Below are 19791 nucleotides of genomic sequence, written 5' to 3'. Positions count from 1 at the left end.
TATCATTTCAAGCACACGCTTTGGCAGAAAGTCTCCATACGGAAGCTGTGTTTAATTATTTACCCAAATAATTTTTTATTATTTATTGTCATCATCAATAAGCTCTAAGGAAATGGGTTTCCTCACTTTATCTGATGAGAAAAATGGGCAGCAGGGCTCAAAGGCATTAACACTATCTTTCCCTCCCACATTAGTCTGCAGTGGCTTGACACGCAACGCCCAAAACACAACAGAAAAACAGAGGCCATTCTAACTTAGCTTTTGCCACACGAAATATAATTTTGAAATCACATAATGGTTTGAATGCAAAGTATTTCCTAAAACAAGTGGAATATATATGGCGAGTTGTAGATGCTAATGTAAAAAAAAAAACAGTACAATATGATTATCATACACTACAAAAGACATATGAAGCAACAGATTGCACCAATGTTTTAATAGGAATGCACTCCAGTAATGTGACATTTCCTACTCAATCCTGTGGAACATTATCTGATGAGGGTAGGTGTTATGCAACATTTTGGCAAATCTATTTTGAGAGAAACACACACGTTTAACTTTCTCCAGAGTAGACCATAGGACTAAACCAACAAAAAATATGTTGTATCAAACATTGTATGCTTGACAAATGTCTCCCTCAAACTTAGCATGACATGTTATTCTGTTGTAGCTCTTTTGGGTACATACATTTGAAACAAGGACATGACATTGTGCAGTCATTTAAAGGTATTGAAATGGTTTACAGTAAATAATGTCACCCCCCAAAAATAAGAAACATAAGCAACATTATGACTGCATGGGACCTTGTCAGGGTGAGTGAATTGAATAAATAAGACTGGATTAGACACAAAAATCAAGCATGAATACCAATGAACAGTCATAATAAAACACGTACCCTGCCTGATGAAAGAGATGGTAAATTCATTTAGCCACTAAACAAAAAAGGCTCAAGTGATCTTTCACACTGCCATGCATACCAGAGTGTTTTTTTTCTTTTCATCAATTGTCAAACATACACTCAGTTTTCAAGCTGCAAACAGTTCTATACTGTATCTGCATACAAGCACGAATGACATGATTAAATATAAATATCATACCAGCCACACACACAGTGACCTGAATGATTTGGCACCACAGAAAATCCAAAACCTTATGCAAATGAAAAATATGGACATCTGTTTTTTGGCCATGAAAAACAACAGCCTATAACAGCTGAAAAAAGCTTAGTGCAAAAACTCAAATGTTGCAACACAGCATGCAATGTAACCTGGACTTCGTTTAACTTCTCCTGGCTCTTAAACATAGATAAGAGAAATAATATACTGAAAAATGGCGGAAACCTAATAATGCTTTTGACTTGCTAGTATTTTTTAAATTATATATATATATTTTTAAATATTTTCTCATTGTACAAAAATAGCTCATCAGCCTTATTCAACATACAATTTAGGATTTGTGTCAACAAGATATCCACATTGACTAATAAAGAGTGGAAATGCAGATTACAGTCTCAGTCATGTAAACTCACATATTCTGGCTGTTGTACAAAGGCCGCAGGAACTCTCAACTTCCAAATTTGCTAAAAAGTGTCCTCTATGTATCTACAGTATAGCTAAGTACTTCCTTTCCACAGATACGAGAGAGACCCACTAAGAGGTACTATGGAAGGTTCTGTCTTGAGGTAATCTGAGTAAGGAAGGTCGTCTCTGTTAAAGTTCTCCTGTTCTTTGGTTGCAACTGGTGCACACACGAACGGGGTGGTCCCAGCCGCGAGATGGCACCGGTCGACGCTCCGGGGAGCAGTCGTCGCACACTCCTTGGCCACAGGCACGGCAATGGTGCTTGGACAGCTTGGCAGTGAATTCGCTCTGGCAATTGTGGCAAGAGAGAATGTCTTGGTCGGGGACCCAGTAGGCAGGACGGGCAGCGTCTTTCACCAGGCCTTAAAGGAGCACACGACATAGATACTTGAATACCACTACAGACTACAGCACAAGCTGGTGTCAATGCACCATGCACATGCGTACATGAGAAGTATTACAAGCATAAACATTGTTGACTGAGGTACTTAACACTTAAAGGTCAACATTATACAACATGGACTCTTTAAATAAGTTATAAGAGTAGTATGTTCCAGGGTGTACCCAGCCTGAATGCAGCTGGGATAAGCTCCAGTCACCCACGCGACTCGAGAGGGACAAGCGGTAGAAAATGGAAAGATGTTTCCCTAGAACACTATTTTCAAACTGTGGTACGCATACCATCTAGTAGCATGCCAAAGAAGTCTGTGAATATGTACTGTACATGGCCCAGCATTGTTGATGAGGTTTGTGCATTATGTGCAATGTTACAGTGACCAAAAATACTAATAATAATTGTTAATACAACTTCTGCCTCGTTTTTAAAGAATACTTAGCCCTCCTACACCACTGTATTTTAATGTTGGTCACTATGGTGGTACATGGAGAGCCAAGTGTTTTCTGAGGTTGCACTTAGTGTAACAAAGTTTGAAAAGCACAGCCCAAGAGCCTGTTTTATGAGCCGCATACATAGAACACATCTATCATTACCCTCACTTGTTTGCTCTACTTTTAAGAAAACAATCACTTTTAAAGGAATAGCCCTGTAAATAAACCCCCTACGTAATTGAAAAAGCTTGGTAAAATACTGAGCTTTGCTATCTATCAGACATCTGGGGGCGTAAGTTCAATATATTTTAATTTTTTTAAATATGACTACAATGTTACTATAGCTAACCAAGCTATATTACCAACTTTTTGTAATATGTGGTATATAGCATCGATGTGCAGCTTTCTAGTGTATGTGTAAAACGGATAAAGTCATACCACTGGTTGGAGTCATACACTGTCTCTAAAACAACAGACACACAAGAAAACCATTGTAAATAGTCTAAAATCCAGCATTAAATTAGCTACATTAAATTTTGGGTAACATACTTTGAGTATAGAATATGTGCCCCGTTATTACACGCTATCTTTTTTTTGCGTTTGAACTGAAAATGTATCACTATTGTTTGACAACCGTTTTCAGCGCATGCACATGCACACGCACACACACTTGCTGTCGTTCTTCAAGGTAGGATACAGAATTTAATTTAATAAAAAAAGACAAAAAATTCCAACCAATCAAAAGATGGCACACTCGCTCACTCACGTATTACCGACAAGCGATTTCTCCTGAGAGCAGAGGAGTGTTAGCCGGCTAGTGAAAGTTGGCTCTGCAAAGCGTGCTAGGGGACATGGAAAAGTTAGGAAAAAGTGTCAGCCCTCATACTGAAGGTGCAGCATGAGTCCCGCGTTTGTTTGTGCAGCTTGTTTAGGGATAATGAATAAAAAAATAACCATATATATATATATATATATATATATATATATATATATATATATATACACAGTCAAGAAAATAAGTATTTGAACACCCTGCTATTTTGCAAGTTCTCCCACTTAGAAATCATGGAGGGGTCTGACATTTTCACGGTAGGTGCATGTCCACTGTATGAGAGATAACCTAAAAAGAAAAATCCAGAAATCACAATCTATGATTTTTTAACAATTTATTTGTGTGATACAGCTGAAAATAAGTATTTGAACACCTGTCTATCAGCTGGAATTCTGACAATCAGAGACCTGTTAGTCCGCCTTTAAAAGTCCTCTTCCACTCCAATGTATGATCCTGAATCAGATGCACCTGTGTGAGGTCATTAACTGCATAAAGACAACTGTCCACCCCATACAATCAATCAGTAAGACCCAAACATTCAGCATGGCTAAGATCAAAGAGCTGCCCAAAGACACCAGAGACAAAATTGTACAAAACCACAAGGATGGAAAGGGCTCTGGAGGAATTGCCAAGTAGCTTGGTGAAAAAAGGTCCACTGTTGGAGCAATCGTTAGAAAATGGAAGAAGCTAAACATTACGGTAAATCTTAATGGGAGTGGAGCCCCATGCAAGATATCACCTGGTGGGGTCTCAATGATGCTAAGAAAGGTGAGGAATCAGCCCAGGAATACACGGCAGGACTTGGTCAATGACCTGAAAAGAGCTGGGACCACTGTTTCCATGGTCACTGTTGGTAATACACTAAATTTGAAATCATGCATGGCACGAAAGGTTCCCCTGCTTAAACCAGCACATGTTAAGGCCTGTCTTAAGTTTGCCAATGACCATTTGGATGATCCAGAGGAGTCATGGGAGAATGTTTTGTGGACATATGAGACCAAAATTTACCTTTTTGGTCATAATTCCACTATGCGTATTTGGAGGAAGAAGAATGATGCGTACCATCCAAAGAACAACATCCCTACTGTGAAGCATGGGGGTGATAGCATATTGCTTTGGGGTTGTATTTCTGCTCATGGGACAGGACAACTGTACTGTATTAAGGAGAGGATGACTGCAGCCATGTATTGTGAGATTTTGGCAAAAAACCTCCTTCCCTCAGTCAGATCATTGAAGATGAGTCGTGTCTGGATCTTCCAACATGACAATGACCCAAAGCACACAGCCAGGAAAACCAAGAAGTGGCTTCGTAAGAACCATATCAAGGTTCTGTAGTGACCTAGCCAGTCTCCAAATCTAATTGAAAATCTTTGGATGGAGCTGAAAGTCTGTGTTACTCAGCGACAGCCCAGAAACCTGACTGATCTAGAGAAGATCTGTGTGAAGGAGTGGTCCAAAATCCCTCCTGCAGTCTGTGTTAACCTGCTGAAGACCTACAGGAAACGTTTGACCTCTGTAATTGCAAACAAAGGTTACTCTACCAAATATTAATGTTGGTGTTACAATATTTATTTTCAGCTTCATCACACAAATAAATTGTTTAAAAAATCATTATTGTGGTTTCTGGATTTTTCTTCTTAGGTTATCTCTCATACAGTGGACATGCACCTATCGTGAAAATTTCAGACCCGTCCATGATTTCTAAGTGGGAGAACTTGCAAAATAGCAGGGTGTTCAAATACTTATTTTATGGACTGTATATATATATTTATATATATATATATATATATATATAAATTAGGGGTGTGGGAAACATCGATTTGAATACGAATCGAATCGTTTATGTTGTGCGATTCAGAATCGATTCTAATTTTTAAAAAATCGATTATTTATTTATTTATTTTTTTAATCAATCCAACAAACCACTAAACAGCAATACCATAACAATGCAATCCGATTCCAAAACCAAACCTGACCCAGCAACACTCAGAACTGCAATAAACAGAGCAATTGAGAGAAGACACAAACACGACACAGAACAAACCAAAAATAATGAAACAAAAATGAATATTGTCAACAACAGTATCGATATTAGTTATAATTTCAGCATTGCAGTGATTAAAAATCCTTCATTGACATTTATAAAAATAAAAAAAAAAGAACAGTAGTGTCACAGTGGCTTACACTTGCATCGCATCTCATAAGCTTGACAACACAATGTGTCCAATATTTTCACAAATATAAAATAAGTCATATTTTTGGTTCGTTTAATAGTTATAACAAATTTACATTATTGCAATCAGTTGATAAAACATTGTCCTTTACAATTATAAAAGCTTTTTACAAAAATCTACTACTCTGCTGGCATGTCAGCAGACTGGGGTAGATTCTGCTGAAATCCTATGTATTTAATGAATACAGAATCATTTTGAATCGGAAAAATATTGTTTTTGAATCGAGAATCGAATCGAATAAAAAAAAAAAATCGATATATTATCGAATCGTGACCCCAAGAATCGATATTGAATCGAATCGTGGGAAACCCAAAGATTCACAGCCCTAATATACATATATATATATATATATATATATATATATATGTGTATATATATATATATATATATAAATAAAATATCGCCACTGTTACTGTGATGTTATTGTTGGTTAAAAGTGCCTGCGATGAGGTGGCGACTTGTCCAGGGTGTATCTCGCCTTTTGCTCGATTGTAGCTGAGATAGGCACAAGCAGCTCCTGCTAATCCAAAAAGGAATAAGCGGTAGGAAATCGATGGATGGATGGTTAAAAGTGCTTTTTGTAAATACCTCCCATAGTCTATTACACAAAATGATGGGCTCAAGAGTAAATGTTAGGATCAAGGGGATAGGGATATTCCTGTGGAATATCTTTAGTTTTTTTGAGAAGTCGATCATACTCCTTGTTTGTTAAACGCAAAACACTCTCATGATCTCTCTCGCCTTGATCAAGCATGTTCCAGCTGGTGAGGGCTCTTTTACACATCCTCTGTAGCATCTGTGACTGCTGGCAACCTCCAAAGGGAATGGGCAAAACACCAGAAGCTGCATGTCAAACCAAAATATTTAACTCCATGTAAACTCTTGTCACATTGGAGTTCATCATTCTACACCTTGGCTTTCTACAACACAGTTCAGTAAATTTGGTGACTTTGAGGTCTGAACTGGAGGCTAGTTGATATAACAATCCAAACAGATGATGTAAGGCACATGGTTGTGTTTAATGTACCACTCTCCTTAAAGTGGACCTATTATGCAAAGCCACATTTTCTCACCTATTTGTACCTGTTTTTGTGTATTTGGAAGTCTCGAAAATCTGAACTGAAACCATGGAGCCATGGTAGACATATTTATAAAACAATCCTACCTTCTTTCAAATTACTTCCCAACAAACCGTTTTAAATCTGCCCCATTTGTGAAATCAGTGGATTACTCCATTTATTTTAAAGTTTTAGCCGATGAGCTTTGCACAAGTCCACCGTTGCAGTCTGACGCTGTAGTCAAAATGTTACTTCTTTTTCTCCATCCTCTTGTTGTTGGGGTAGACTGGCTCGTACATGCACATGCATCCTCCACTGTTGCCATTTCCAATACAAAGTAGCATATAGTTCTAACTTACACTATATATGTCAGTAGACTTAATATGGAAGCGCTAAATACTACAACATGGCTGATGGTGAGAATAAGCAGTCCAAGTGAAGGCACATAAATAAGACCGTCCACGAAATGGCACATCCAGAAATGACATCCAGAAAGTGGCTAAAAGAAACTGCACGATTTTGGCCAAAGAACCAACATTACTTATTAGGGCTGTGAATCTTTGGGTGTCCCACGATTCGATTCAATATCAATTCAATATCGATTCTTGGGGTCACAATTCGATAATATATCGATTTTTTTTCGATTCTCGATTCAAAAACAATTTTTTTTTTCCCGATATAAAAGGATTCTGTATTCATTCAATACGTAGGATTTCAGCAGGATCTACCCCAGTCTGCTGACATGCTAGCAGAGTAGTAGATTTAAAAAAAAAAAGCTTTTATAATTCTAAAGGACAATGTTTTATCAACTGATTGCAATAATGTAAATTTTTTTTAACTATTAAACAAACCAAAAATATGACTTATTTTATCTTTGTGAAAACATTGGACACAGTGTGTTGTCAAGGTTATGAAATGCGATGCAAGTGTAAGTCACTGTGACACTATTGTTCTTTTTTTTAAATAATTTTTTATAAATGTCTAATGACAATGACAATGAAAGGATTTTTAATCACTGCTATGCTGAAATTATAACTAATATTGATACTGTTGTTGATAATATTCATTTTTGTTCTACTACTTTTGGTTTGTTCTGTGTCGTGTTTGTGTCTCCTCTCAATTGCTCTGTTTATTGCAGCTCTGAGTGTTGCTGGGTCAGGTTTGGTTTTAGAATTGGAGTGCATTGTTATGGTATTGCTGTGTATTGTTTGTTGGATTGATTAAAAAAAAAATAATAATAAATACATTTAAAAAAAAAAATAAATACAATTTTTTTTTTTTTAAATGAGAATAGATTCTGAATCGCACAACGTAAACGATTCAATTCGAATCTATTTTTCCCACCCCCCTATTACTTATCATGTAGACCACAAGGAAGTGTATTAAATGTAAAGAAGAAAAAAAATAATCATACCATAAGCCATTTAGAGTGGCTTGAGTGGGCCCTTTAACTGACTTCATATTGTTTCCTGCTGGGTCCTCTTTATGCAACTGTGAAATTATATTTCACAGATGCTTCCAAGCAGTGAACTTTTTATTTCTCCATCATAATCTGACTACAACTTGCATGTCATTTGTTGGTCTTCTATCTTCACTTGCAAAAACACTAAATAAAAAGTATTTAGCCATCACTTCTTCTTTGGCATCTAGGATACACATACTTGACACTCAGTTACTGTAGGTACACCTGCACAATGCAATTTGAGATTCAATATAATAACTGAAATAAAGGTTCTGCCTTTACAAAGAAATCTAGCCATTGTTTACCACTTGTCACTCTTGGGGTCGCGGGGATTGCTGGAGCCTATTCCAGCTGCATTCGGGCAGAAGGCGGGATACAGCCTGGACAAGTCTCCATCTCATCACAGGGTCAACACATACAGACCGACAACATTCACACTACCATTCACACACTAAGGCCAATTTAGTGATGCCAATCAACCCCAGGTGCACGTCTTTGGAGGTGGGAGGAAGCCGAAGTACCCTGAGGGAAACCACACAGTCAACGGGGATACTCCATTTTCATTGACACACTTTAACAAAAAATTATTATGGTGATTGGGGTATTAGATCAATAAGAGAGGTGTTTTTAGTATTTTCTAGCTCACAAAAAATGCAATTGAGTCCCATTAGATTGTACAATAGTTTTTCGCAAACAGGTTTCATTCACTGATAATGTATTTAGTGAATGATGACTAGATAAAGACACCTTAAGTAATATGCAGGAAAGACTTAAAACAACCATTAGCAATAACATTTAAATTATGTACAACAAGAGTGAGTTTGAAATGTGGAACCTTAAAACCAAATTATCTGAGCAACTGGATATCTGCTGCATCCCTCAAGTGCAATAACACTGCGCAATAAATGACAGAGCGGAATGTTAAACACCTGAGCTTGAGCACGGATCCCATTGAGCTACCATCAAATGTTTTATGTGATAGCCAGGGTTTGTAAATTAATGACGTAAGTGACATTATAAGTGATGACATTTTACATTTTAAGAATTGACATGGCAATAAAAAAGTCTCAGTAGTAGTAATCTATAGTATATTTCTTATTAAGCAGAACAATAGTGTCAAATGGAACTCAGCACTTTAGTAAAGATGATACACCTCTGCCACCAGAGGGCAATGCATTCATACGCTAAAGGTTCACTTGCTCCTGTTACACAACAATCTTCTTCAGGTTTTGCTTTGGGCAACACTCACCCAGAGGGATGTCAATTGCGGTCACTACAACCCCGATGGTATTAGTCACCGCCTCTCCAACCTTTCTGGCAAGAGTTCCACCTTCCTCCTCCTCCTCTTCCTCCTTCTCGCGCTCTGCAATAAGAAACAACTCTAAGCGTTAACCGCCGAAATGAAACACAGTAAGGGGACAGCAGCAACGTGACATACATGATGTATACCTGTGTGTGAAGCTCTCTGCTCAAAGCACACATCGCACACTCTGACAGGGGCAAGACCCCAGCCTCGTTCAGGGACAGGCGCCGCATTGGTAGAGCAGCCATCGCAAAAGCCCTCCCCACAGGCACGGCAGTGATGCTTGGTGTCGTTCTCCTGGAAGTGCACTCGACACTTATGGCACATCTTGTGGGAGCCAAAAAACATGTTATTGACCAAGCTCGATTGGGTAAGGGGGACATAATGTCCACGTTATCTTGTGTGCAGCACATAAGGATTGTGTAACAGGCAAGGAGCACCAGAGATTGTAAACATCACCCTGGACATGAAGTGTGGACTAAGGCTGGCGATGTCATGCGGCAGGGGGCGGGGCTGTTACGTGTTGCTTACCAAGATAAGAGAGTTGGGTTTCCAATAGGCTGGGGCAATCTGATCTGTCAGCCAGGAGGTGACTGCCTTGGCAGGTTTGACACTGAGCTCTGACACGGACTGGGCCACCAAGTTCACTCCATCCAAAAGACGCTGTGCTGCATTGCTATTGTCCTTTAAAAAGCCCTCAGACTGCACAATACAGACAATGTATTACTACAAAATGAAGCAGGCTAAGCAGACTGGTATGCAATAAATACCATTATACCTCAAATAGTGTTTATTTTAAATAGGGTGTCCATTTTGGACAACGCGTTTATTTGTACAAATGTTTGACACCCTGTCTTGTTAATTGGTTGGCAAAGAATTGTTACATGAATGTTTTTTTATTCTCTGCTCCTATCTATTATACAATGTAGTTAGAGGTTTAACCAATTGTTCCCTGTGTAAGTTTTGGCAGGTCACTTATGACAAATGCCCCTGCCTGAGCAGTGCACTTGTAAGTATGCTGGCATTACTTCTCTTTAAGTTTGCTGTATGGCTGTAAAACCATGCCAATGTGTTTTTTTTTCTTTTAATGCAGTTCTCAAGGCTTCAATTGTATAAAAAATGAAGAGATTTTCAACCGAGTCCTCTGGCTATGTACATTAAAGACGCTAAAGAATGGGATAAAAAAAGAAATGAAAAAAATGCCATGGGTTATGACTAATTAAGCGGCTGTGTACAAACGTTCTTGCTGTCAGAATATTTATTGAGCTCATGGAAATAGTGGTTTTATTGCATATGTCCAGTCTGCAGTAAAACCACAAAATTAATCATGGCGTGCTGTACCAAATCAAGCTGTACAGTCTAGCAGAAATGTAGCTATAGAAAACGTTATAACACAATCTATCTATCCATCCATCTTCCTCCGCTCATCCGAGGTCAGGTTGCAGGGGCAGCAGCCTAAGCAGGGAAGCCAAGCCCAGACATCCCTCTCCCCAGCCAATTCTTCCAGCTCTTCCCAGGGGATCCTGAGGCGTTCCCAGGCCAGCCGGGAGACATAGTTTTCCAAAGTGTCCTGGGTCTTCCCCGTGGCCTCCTACCGGTTGGACGTGCCCTAAACACCTCCCTAGGGAGGCGTTTGGGTGGCATCCTGACCAGATGCCCGAACCGCCTCATCTGGCTCCTCTCGATGTGGAGAAGCAGTGGCTTTACTTTGAGCTCCCCCGGATGGCAGAGCTTCTCACCCTATCTCTAAGGGAGAGCCCCGCCACCCGGCGGAGGAAACTCATTTCGGGCGCTTGTACCCGAGATCTTGTCCTTTCGGTCATAACCCAAAGCTCATGACGATAGGTGAGGATAGGAAGGTAGATCAGCCGGTAAATTGAGAGCTTTGCCTTTCGGCTCAGCTCCTTCTTCACCACAACGGATCGAAAAAGCGTCCGCATTACTGAAGACGCCGCACCGATCCGCCTGTCGATCTCACGATCAACTCTTCCCTCACTCGTGAACAAGACTCCTAAGTACTTAAACTCCTCCACTTGGGGTAGGGTCTCCTCCCCAATCCGGAGATGGCACTCCACCCTTTTACGGGCAAGAACCATGGACTCGGGAACCATGGAACGTTATAACACCTACCTTGCAAAAATACCTATGTATTTTTCCTTAGGATAAAAAAGGAGGGTCTATTTGCAATGAAGCAGCTTTTCATTTTAGTGGAAAATGCACTTGTCATTTGATTCAAACACAAAGCCTACTGCAGTGGAGGCTAAAATATGAGGTATATGCGGGATATCAGACTGTAACATTGTTTCTTACCCCTGGCCAAACATGCTGGATCTCTGTGCGGACCACTGTATCCACAGGTTCCTGGTTTCCATACCAATACTGACGGCTCCGATAGATAACTCCACAGTTGGGACATTCGATAACATATCTGTGTGTAATATAACAGAACAATGCAATAATTGATTTGTGGGAATGTAAGGGTACGTCATATTTTAAAATTGCTTAGGTTTGTGTTAACAGGTTTAAATTTTTTTTAATGAAACTTTTTTAAAAAATCACATTTGCAGCTGATAATTGTCCGATAAATATATAATTTTTAAAATGTTGATCATCCATCCATCCACTTTTTATTGCTTGTCCCTCATACAGACAAGTTAAAGGAGACTTTAACAACTAAAGAGGGTTTTCAAGCTCTGGCTTGTACTCACATTCAAACACTTGGGCCAATATATGATCAGTATACCATACAGATAAGTTAAAGGAGACTTTAACAACTAAAGAGGGTTTTCAAGCTCTGGCTTGTCCTTGGCACTGTCGCTTGCCATGACTCCCGCTAGCCAAAAGATGCACTGTATTTCTTTGCAAAGAAGACGCATGATGGCGAGGCAGTTATACTCCATGTTCCTCGTGTTTAATGTGTACTGTGTGGGAAATCGGTACGCTATTACCAAATCTGATTATGTGCCGTACACCCCTTACTGTTTAAAAATGTGACCTGTGAGCAAAAGGTCATTGAGCTCTCTGTGTGTTCGTGGAAAAACATGCTTTAAGGTCACTGAAACAAGAGAGAAAATAAGGCAGCATGAATTTAATATAAGCCTTGACCCAAGTTTGTTTAACTCTGACGCTGTCTGTGCTCACCCAGACCATGCGTATTTGGCGAGGCCCATCCAAGGAGAGTCTGAGGAGGCTGAAGTCTTTGGAATGACAATCACTTCCTTTCCCGCTTCATAACAAGCCTAAGATGACAACAAAACAAGTATTTTGGAGTGTCTAAAGATAATCACAGGGATACACACATTACATTAGATAGAAAAAAGTATTTCGACACTATTGTGGTAAAATCTGTGTTTTCCCTTCATATAATTGAATGTGGCGCGCCATCACGACATTTTCATTACTGCCACACCTTAAAAATAGGGGTGTTTTTTTTTTTTTTTTAAATGAACCCAAATCAAAATAATATATTATATTGTTGCTGCCCCCAGAAGATATCACACAAAGTCTGACGCTATTTTTTACTTTTATGACCAATCTTATGATAACAAACGGCACACTTACAAAAGGTTTTACCTCCCTTGCAAACACTTTTGTTATTTGAGCCCGCCCTTGGTGTCATGGTGACCACACCCCACAACCAAAGGCATCTTGGCAGTTTAGGGGAAATATTAAAAATGTCATTCTATGAAGACATTTTGGACATTTTATGTGTCCAAATTTGTGGGGAAAGTTATCTTGTTCCAGAATGGCCTGACCTCAATGCACAAAGCATAACCATGAAGGCATGCTTGGATAAGTTCAGTGTTGAAGAACTTGAGAGCCATCACAGATATTCACAAAATGTTCACATACTCTATAATTAAATAGAAAACTTTCTAAGCAAAAAAAGGGGAATTTCTTGCTGCAGAGGGCAGATGAAATGGTCAGGTTTCTCAATACTTTTGTCCATAAAAAGTGTCATCAAAAGTGTGGTCAACTGAACTCCCCACCAGATAAAAAATAATGAGTTACTGTACTAACCTTGCAGGTGTAAATACGATTATCATACTGAGCAGAATAGCGGCAACGATGTTTTTCCTCATGGCAGACTCCTTCTCCGAGGTGGTTCATACTGTTCTTGCAACCAGACCTACGATTAGAACAGCATGGGTCAGAGTGTTAAACAAGCAATGCTAGCAGGACACTGCAAGAAGTGATGGCAATGGACTTTAGCAAACACTGACCCACAACTGAGGCACAAGCTGGAGCAAGTGAAATACTCATCTGGAAAGAAACAACTGTGAGCCAACAGCTCATCTCCTATTTCCCCACTGAAGCGTTCACTTAACGCCTATAAAGAAATAAACACGTCACAATACAATATAAAATTATTCAAATGTACTACTTTGTTACAGAAAACTGGTGTAATAATCGGGGCTCAGTTTTATATTTATTCGATGTTGTCCTACCAGCAGGGCTTTGAAGATAACCACAGGGGTGCGAGGAGAACGTGTGGCGTTGTTGTCCAGGAGCTGTTCCAGTTTATTCCGCAGGCCGCAGAAGTCAGTGGGTGGGATTAATGTCTGTGTGCCCCAATACTGTACAGAACTTAAGGCCTCTGGGAAACGGGAAACCTTTTTGAAACGCTCCGACAGCAGCCGGTCTAGTGATTCGTGTGACTTATCTAACAAAAAAACACATTGAAAAGATTTCCAATAGTTCAGTAATCACATTTTACTGGAGATCTCATTGTTGGTGCATTATCAGCATTTCCATAAATAAGGTGAAGTTCAAACACAAACATTGCACAGTTTTAAGGTAATGTTAGATCACACAATTTTTTTTTGAATGTAGGCATGGGTCGTCTGTAAAGTTCCCGGCTTTTTCGAACCAAGAGTTCTGACACTTTTACTACAATGTCTGCATAGATAAGTCTAATGAGCAAAATCTAACATTTACCAGAGGGGATGTGGGTATCAATCAAACGGTACAATTTGATTGGCCTGAAAAGCATTGTAGTTAAAGGAGCCAAATTATGTTTGTATGTCCTGTTTTGTACATTAGAGGACATTGAAGGCTCCAGGATATGAGTATGGGGAAAACAGGAAGTTGGTGCATTTGGTGCAGTATATGTGGAAACGGTGATGTGCGGTCAAGTTCACTCTAACGATGTCTTTGGAGTTTTTCATAGCTTTATATTCACATTCTCTAATCAATGTTAATACAGGTTGCTCATTAAGATGATACCAAATATAGAAGAGAATAATTCACTGAAATAAAACTTACATTTTATCTGTATCTGAAGTACATATTCTTACCCTTCTCCATTAAAATGTACTTTGTTTTAACAAAATATAAAAACCCTGTTTCCATATGAGTTGGGAAATTGTGTTAGATGTAAATATCCACGGAATACAGTGATTTGCAAATAATTTTCAACCGATATTCAGTTCAATATGCTCCAAAGACAACATATTTGATGTTCAAACTGATAAACATTTTTTTTGCAAATAATCAACTTTAGAATTTGATGCCAGCAACATGTGACAAAGAAGTTGGGAAAGGTGGCAATAAATACTGATAAAGTTTAGGAATGCTCATCAAACACTTATTTGGAACATCCCACAGGTGCGCAGGCTAATTGGGTATATTGGGTATAAAAACAGCTTCCCAAAAAATGCTCAGTCTCTCACAAGAAAGGATGGGGCGAGGTACACCCCTTTGTCCACAACTGCATAAGCAAATAGTCAAACAGTTTAAGAAAAACGTTTCTCAAAGTGCAATTGCAAGAAATTTAGGGATTTCAACATCTACGGTCCATAATATCATCAAAAGGTTCAGAGAATCTGGAGAAATCACTCCACATAAACGGCATAGCCAGAAACCAACATTGAATGACCGTGACCTTCGATCCCTTAGACGGCACTGAATCAAAAACCGACATCAATCTCTCAAAGGTTATCACCACATGGGCTCAGGAACACTTCAGAAAACCACTGTCACTAAATACAGTTTGTCGCTACATCTGTAAGTGCAAGTTAAAGCTCTACTATGCAAAGCGAAAGCCATTTATCAACAACATCCAGAAACGCCGCTGGCTTCTCTGGGTCCGAAATCATCTAAGATGGACTGATGAAAAGTGGAAAAGTGTTCTGTGGTCTGACAAGTCCACATTTCAAATTATTTTTGGAAATATTCGACATTGTGTCATCCGGTCCAAAGGGGAAGCGAACCATCCAGAATGTTATCGACTCAAAGTTCAAAAACCAGAATCTGTGATGGTATGGGGGTGCATTAATGCAGAATGCATGGGTAAGTTACACATCTGTGAAGGCACCATTAATGCTGAAAGGTACATTTAGGTTTTGGAACAACATATGCTGCCATCTAAGCGTCGTCTTTTTCATGGACGCCCCTGCTTATTGCAGCAAGACAATGCCAAGCCACATTCAGCACGTGTTACAACAGCAAGGCTTCGTTAAAAAAAAGAGTGCAGGTACTTTCCTGGCCCACGTGCAGTCCAGACCTGTTTCCAGTCGAAAATGTGTGGCGCATTATGAAACGTACAATAGAAAGAATTCCACTTTCAAAGCTTCAACAATTAGTTTCCTCAGTTCCCAAATGTTTATTATGAGTTGTTAAAAGAAAAGGTGATGTAACACAGGGGTGAACATGCCCTTTCCCAACTACTTTGGCACGTATTGCAGCCATGAAATTCTAAGTTAATTATTATTTGCAAAAAAAAAAAATAAGTTTATGAGTTTGAACATCAAATATGTTGTCTTTGTAGTGCATTCAATTGAATATGGGTTGAAAAGGATTTGCAAATCATTGCATTCCGTTTATATTTACATCTGACACAATTTCCCAACTCATATGGAAACAGGGTTTGTACATCAATCAATCAATCAATGTTTATGTATATAGCCCTAAATCACTAGTGTCTCAAAAGGCTGCACAAACCACAACACAAACCACAACGACATCCTCGTACATCTAACACAATTTCCCAACTCGTACGGAAATAGGGTTTGTACCTTCTGTTTTTTCTGAAGGTCTAGTTTGGAGAGTTTTTTGACCATGGGTATATAATCTTTCATAATTGCAGCCATATTATTTAATTCATTCAGTAGAAAACATTGAACATTGAAAAATCTGACTTGTTTCTAACAAAAAAAAATAGCATCCTCTCTGAAAGGAGATGGTAGCAACGGCTCACCTGCTCGTAGTCGTGCATAAAGAGAGTATGGCCAACTAAACAACAAGCGCAAAGTTTGGACACCATTGAGGTGTGCGACTACTGTAGTTGTTCTGATGTCATTTTTCTGAAGAAAAATAATCCAAAATAAGTCTTAATACAATTCCAAACATACTTCAGCTCATAAAAATGAGCTGAAGTATAACTTTGGGGATAATTGTGACCATACACAAAATACATTTATAATACAGTTTAATAGACAAATATTAGTAATTATTTTATATGTTTTAACTTGTTTTCATTCTGACTACTGAGGCTCTACCTCACCTGCCTACCCTGACCACACGTTTTCACTTCATTAGCACAGTACTATGTGGACTACTAACTGTACACCATGCATTTATTTGAAGGATGCAACTTTATTATGAAAGGAGACATTTATTTGTACAAATTTTACAGTAAGAAAAAGGGTGGAAAGAGATGTTCGCTGAATGGCTGGCCAACACCCGTTGCTTCATAGTTACAACAGAATGTGGTTCCTTTCCTGTTTCCTCACAATAACCGAATACAAACACAGGATTTACTGTAGCTATCCAACATGGTAATCAATCCACTGGATATATTCAGGGAACTTTAATAAGGTAGAAGCCCTTTTACCATATCCTGAAGGGAAAAAGGGTCTAATTTTGGAGAGGCATTAATTTGTTCAAGGAGTTGATGTACCCTACGAATAACTTAAAAAAATCTATTAGATTATTACTTTTTTTGAGGACAAATGTTACAGCAGAGTGTGGACCGGGGGCCCCTTTTTGACCTGCAGCATATTTTTAATGGACCTCTGCATATTCTAAAAACAAAGTAATTTATTAATGTGATACACTAAAATATATTTAACTGACCTGGCCATCACATAGTTAAAACGTGAATAATATATTTCAGGTATCTTAGAATATATTGACCAACATTGGTTTAGTTTTAGCCTTTTTCATGCACAAATTGTATCAAATTGGCCCCTGGCATCCAAAAAGTCACAATCTATTTTGGAGTTTAATACATAATTTTAGCTTTACATAAGAACAAAATAACACACGAGCATTAAGATGGATTCACCCCAAAAATGTTGGGTGCTATGCAAAAATGCACATTTACAATTGTATTGACGGAGCAGTCGTTTTTCTCTGTATAATGCACATTTTTCTTCCCAATAAGTGTTTCTATACTTAACACTTGCTTCCTTCACAGTCTTTTAAAGAAAAAAAACTGTTGCATGGATTCATACACTTCGAAGTAGCTGATGATGATGGAGACACACGTGTATACCCCTAATTGTTGATAAAATGAGATGACAGAGGAGATTAAGATATGGTACAAAAAAATCATACCTGTACCAAGTAGTTTAGTGTGTACAGTTTCATGGAAGATGACCACAGCAGGGCCCAAAGTGGAGAGAGGCACGTCCAGACCACAACGGGCCGTGGTAGCCTTCAGTTCCTTGGTGAAATGCTTCAAGTAGGCCTCAGAGGCGTCCCCAAGAAATTTGAAAAGGTCATCATGGAGGCGGTCCGCATGAGTGCGGTATATGATGAGGTCAGAAATGGCCAGCACCTTTAGCAAGAGACGGGTCCTGTGACCCTGTTTGGAACTGTTTCCCAGGAGCCCCTCGGTATCGATGACCACCACATTATGGAAAGGGTCGAAAGCAGCCCATACACCAACCGTGCAGGACTCTTGTGTGGGGGACGTCTTGAACACCTCCCTGCCCATGAAGAAGGTGTGGTTGAGGGTGTGAGATTTTCCCTCTCCGGTGTTACCAAAGATGGACACCACCTTCAGGAGCTGGCTGGGCGAACATGTTAGCTTCTTCACAAATTCAGTTTCATCTTTTATCTGAAACAGGAACATGACAACCATATTAGACAAGACATTGCTCAACCTTCTTGATGTGTGGCTTTTGCATAGCCTACCTGCATTTCCTCGTTTTCATCAACCAGAAGGAAACTGGACACATTCCCCAACAGTCTTGTCCTGCTTGACTCAGTCTCATCAACATTTCGGGCGGCAGGTTGAACAGGAGCTTGTACAGATTTGACCTCTGCTTGTTTTGGCGATGGAAGATATGGCGTGAGCTGGTGTTTCTTCTTGTTTCCTCCACTGTGTGTGCGTTTTTGACAATCTTGGCACAAATTGACTTTGCAGTTCTGGCAGCGTACCACGGACCTGTTACACTTGCCATTGTCACCCCTTTTGCAGTTGTCACAGCAAGGGACGTGACCTGGGCTTATCCTGAGCCGCTGGTGGTTCTTGAGTCGCTCCTGACTGTGAAGTTCCAGGTCACAGCAAGCACACTGCAATGTCTTACACTCTTCACATTCAAAGACAGCTTCTTCAGAGCCACCGCAGGTATAACATTCTTGACATGTCAGACTTGTATTGACTCCCTTTTCTGAAGATGAGCCATACCCACTCATCATTTCTGTCACCTAAATATAAAACTGAATAGAAACGCTATCTCTGTAGTGCCAGCAATTTTCAACTGTGGTTCCAATGCGAAATATTTAATAATACTGCCTGAATGGCTGGAAAACTTAAATCATGTGCATTGTGACAGGATTGCTGGTTGATGTGTAAACATGAAGTCAAATAATTTAATTGGCGTACATTTCAAGCATATAAAACCACATATATAGTAATATTCAGTAACGATTTGCTATCAGTGTGTCAACAAAGATATTCACCAATAACATTGTCAACTGTTAGTTTGCATGTACCAAAAAGTTAGACATGAATACAATACACACACATAACACTGACAAAAACTATTAAAAATATATAAAGTGTTTTAAATCACTGGCAACCGAGACGACGAACGATGAATGTGCAAATAATGCTAACAACAAGCTAGCTAGAGAACTGGCCCTTAATAGTAATAGCTCGCCGGCTAACACGACTGATAATATTTGGCATTCAAACAAAGAATGCTTAGTTTAAAGCTAGCGGTTGTCTGCGAACTCTTTCAGCTTTTTCAAAATAACATGTTCTGACCAAACAGCCCATTAGCGCCCAAATGAGTAGCAGCATTCAGTCAAAACATCAACAAAGCTGCAGTCAGTCGATGTAAAAAAAACAACAAAAAACTCGGATTGCCGCTGACACTAAAAACCGGACAGAGAATATCTGCAACAGAGCTGTAAAAGTCCTAAAAAGTGTACCTTGTTTGTTTAAATCGGTTCGAGCAGTCTCATTGTTTTTGTTCTTGAGTCCCCTCCCAAGCAGACCTCTCTCGCTACGTTATTTTGTTGCCAGGTCAGATCAGCTGA

The 19791-nt window shown here is 39.2% G+C and overlaps 1 protein-coding gene across 2 annotated transcripts; it reads right to left on the bottom strand.

Moving 5' to 3' along the window:
• Positions 1–421: 421 nt before the first annotated feature.
• On the bottom strand, positions 422–19791 carry LOC133549567 (zinc finger FYVE domain-containing protein 1-like). 2 transcript variants are annotated; one of them, XM_061895101.1, is made up of 11 exons: positions 18439–19790; positions 17857–18361; positions 13746–13960; positions 13521–13627; positions 13318–13426; positions 12439–12536; positions 11608–11725; positions 9829–9999; positions 9444–9624; positions 9244–9357; positions 422–1942 (listed from the first exon to the last, which is right to left on the bottom strand). In XM_061895101.1, the coding sequence occupies exons 1-11, from the start codon at positions 18943–18945 to the stop codon at positions 1710–1712; spliced, it is 2358 nt and encodes a 785-aa protein (XP_061751085.1). In that variant the 5' UTR covers positions 18946–19790; the 3' UTR covers positions 422–1709. The 2 variants fall into 2 exon arrangements, with proteins under 2 accessions (XP_061751085.1, XP_061751086.1); XM_061895102.1 differs by lacking the exon at positions 422–1942 and adding an exon at positions 7981–8516 and having other exon boundaries at positions 18439–19791.

Source organism: Nerophis ophidion, linkage group LG03 (assembly GCF_033978795.1).
Source record: "Nerophis ophidion isolate RoL-2023_Sa linkage group LG03, RoL_Noph_v1.0, whole genome shotgun sequence".
In the NCBI taxonomy this organism is placed as follows: domain Eukaryota; kingdom Metazoa; phylum Chordata; class Actinopteri; order Syngnathiformes; family Syngnathidae; genus Nerophis; species Nerophis ophidion.
Note: the sequence above shows the minus strand (reverse complement) of the source record. Positions and strands in the feature narration are given on the sequence as shown.

Bases quoted from the DNA above. Each gene is read 5' to 3' on its own strand.
- LOC133549567 (XM_061895101.1), bottom strand. From the start codon at position 18,945: ATGATGAGTGGGTATGGCTCATCTTCAGAAAAGGGAGTCAATACAAGT. The intron at 13,628-13,745 runs GTAGGACAACAT...ATTTCTTTATAG, and splicing joins TTATCTTCAAAGCCCTGCTG to GCGTTAAGTGAACGCTTCAG. The intron at 12,537-13,317 runs GTTAGTACAGTA...TTGTCATCTTAG, and splicing joins ATCGTATTTACACCTGCAAG to GCTTGTTATGAAGCGGGAAA.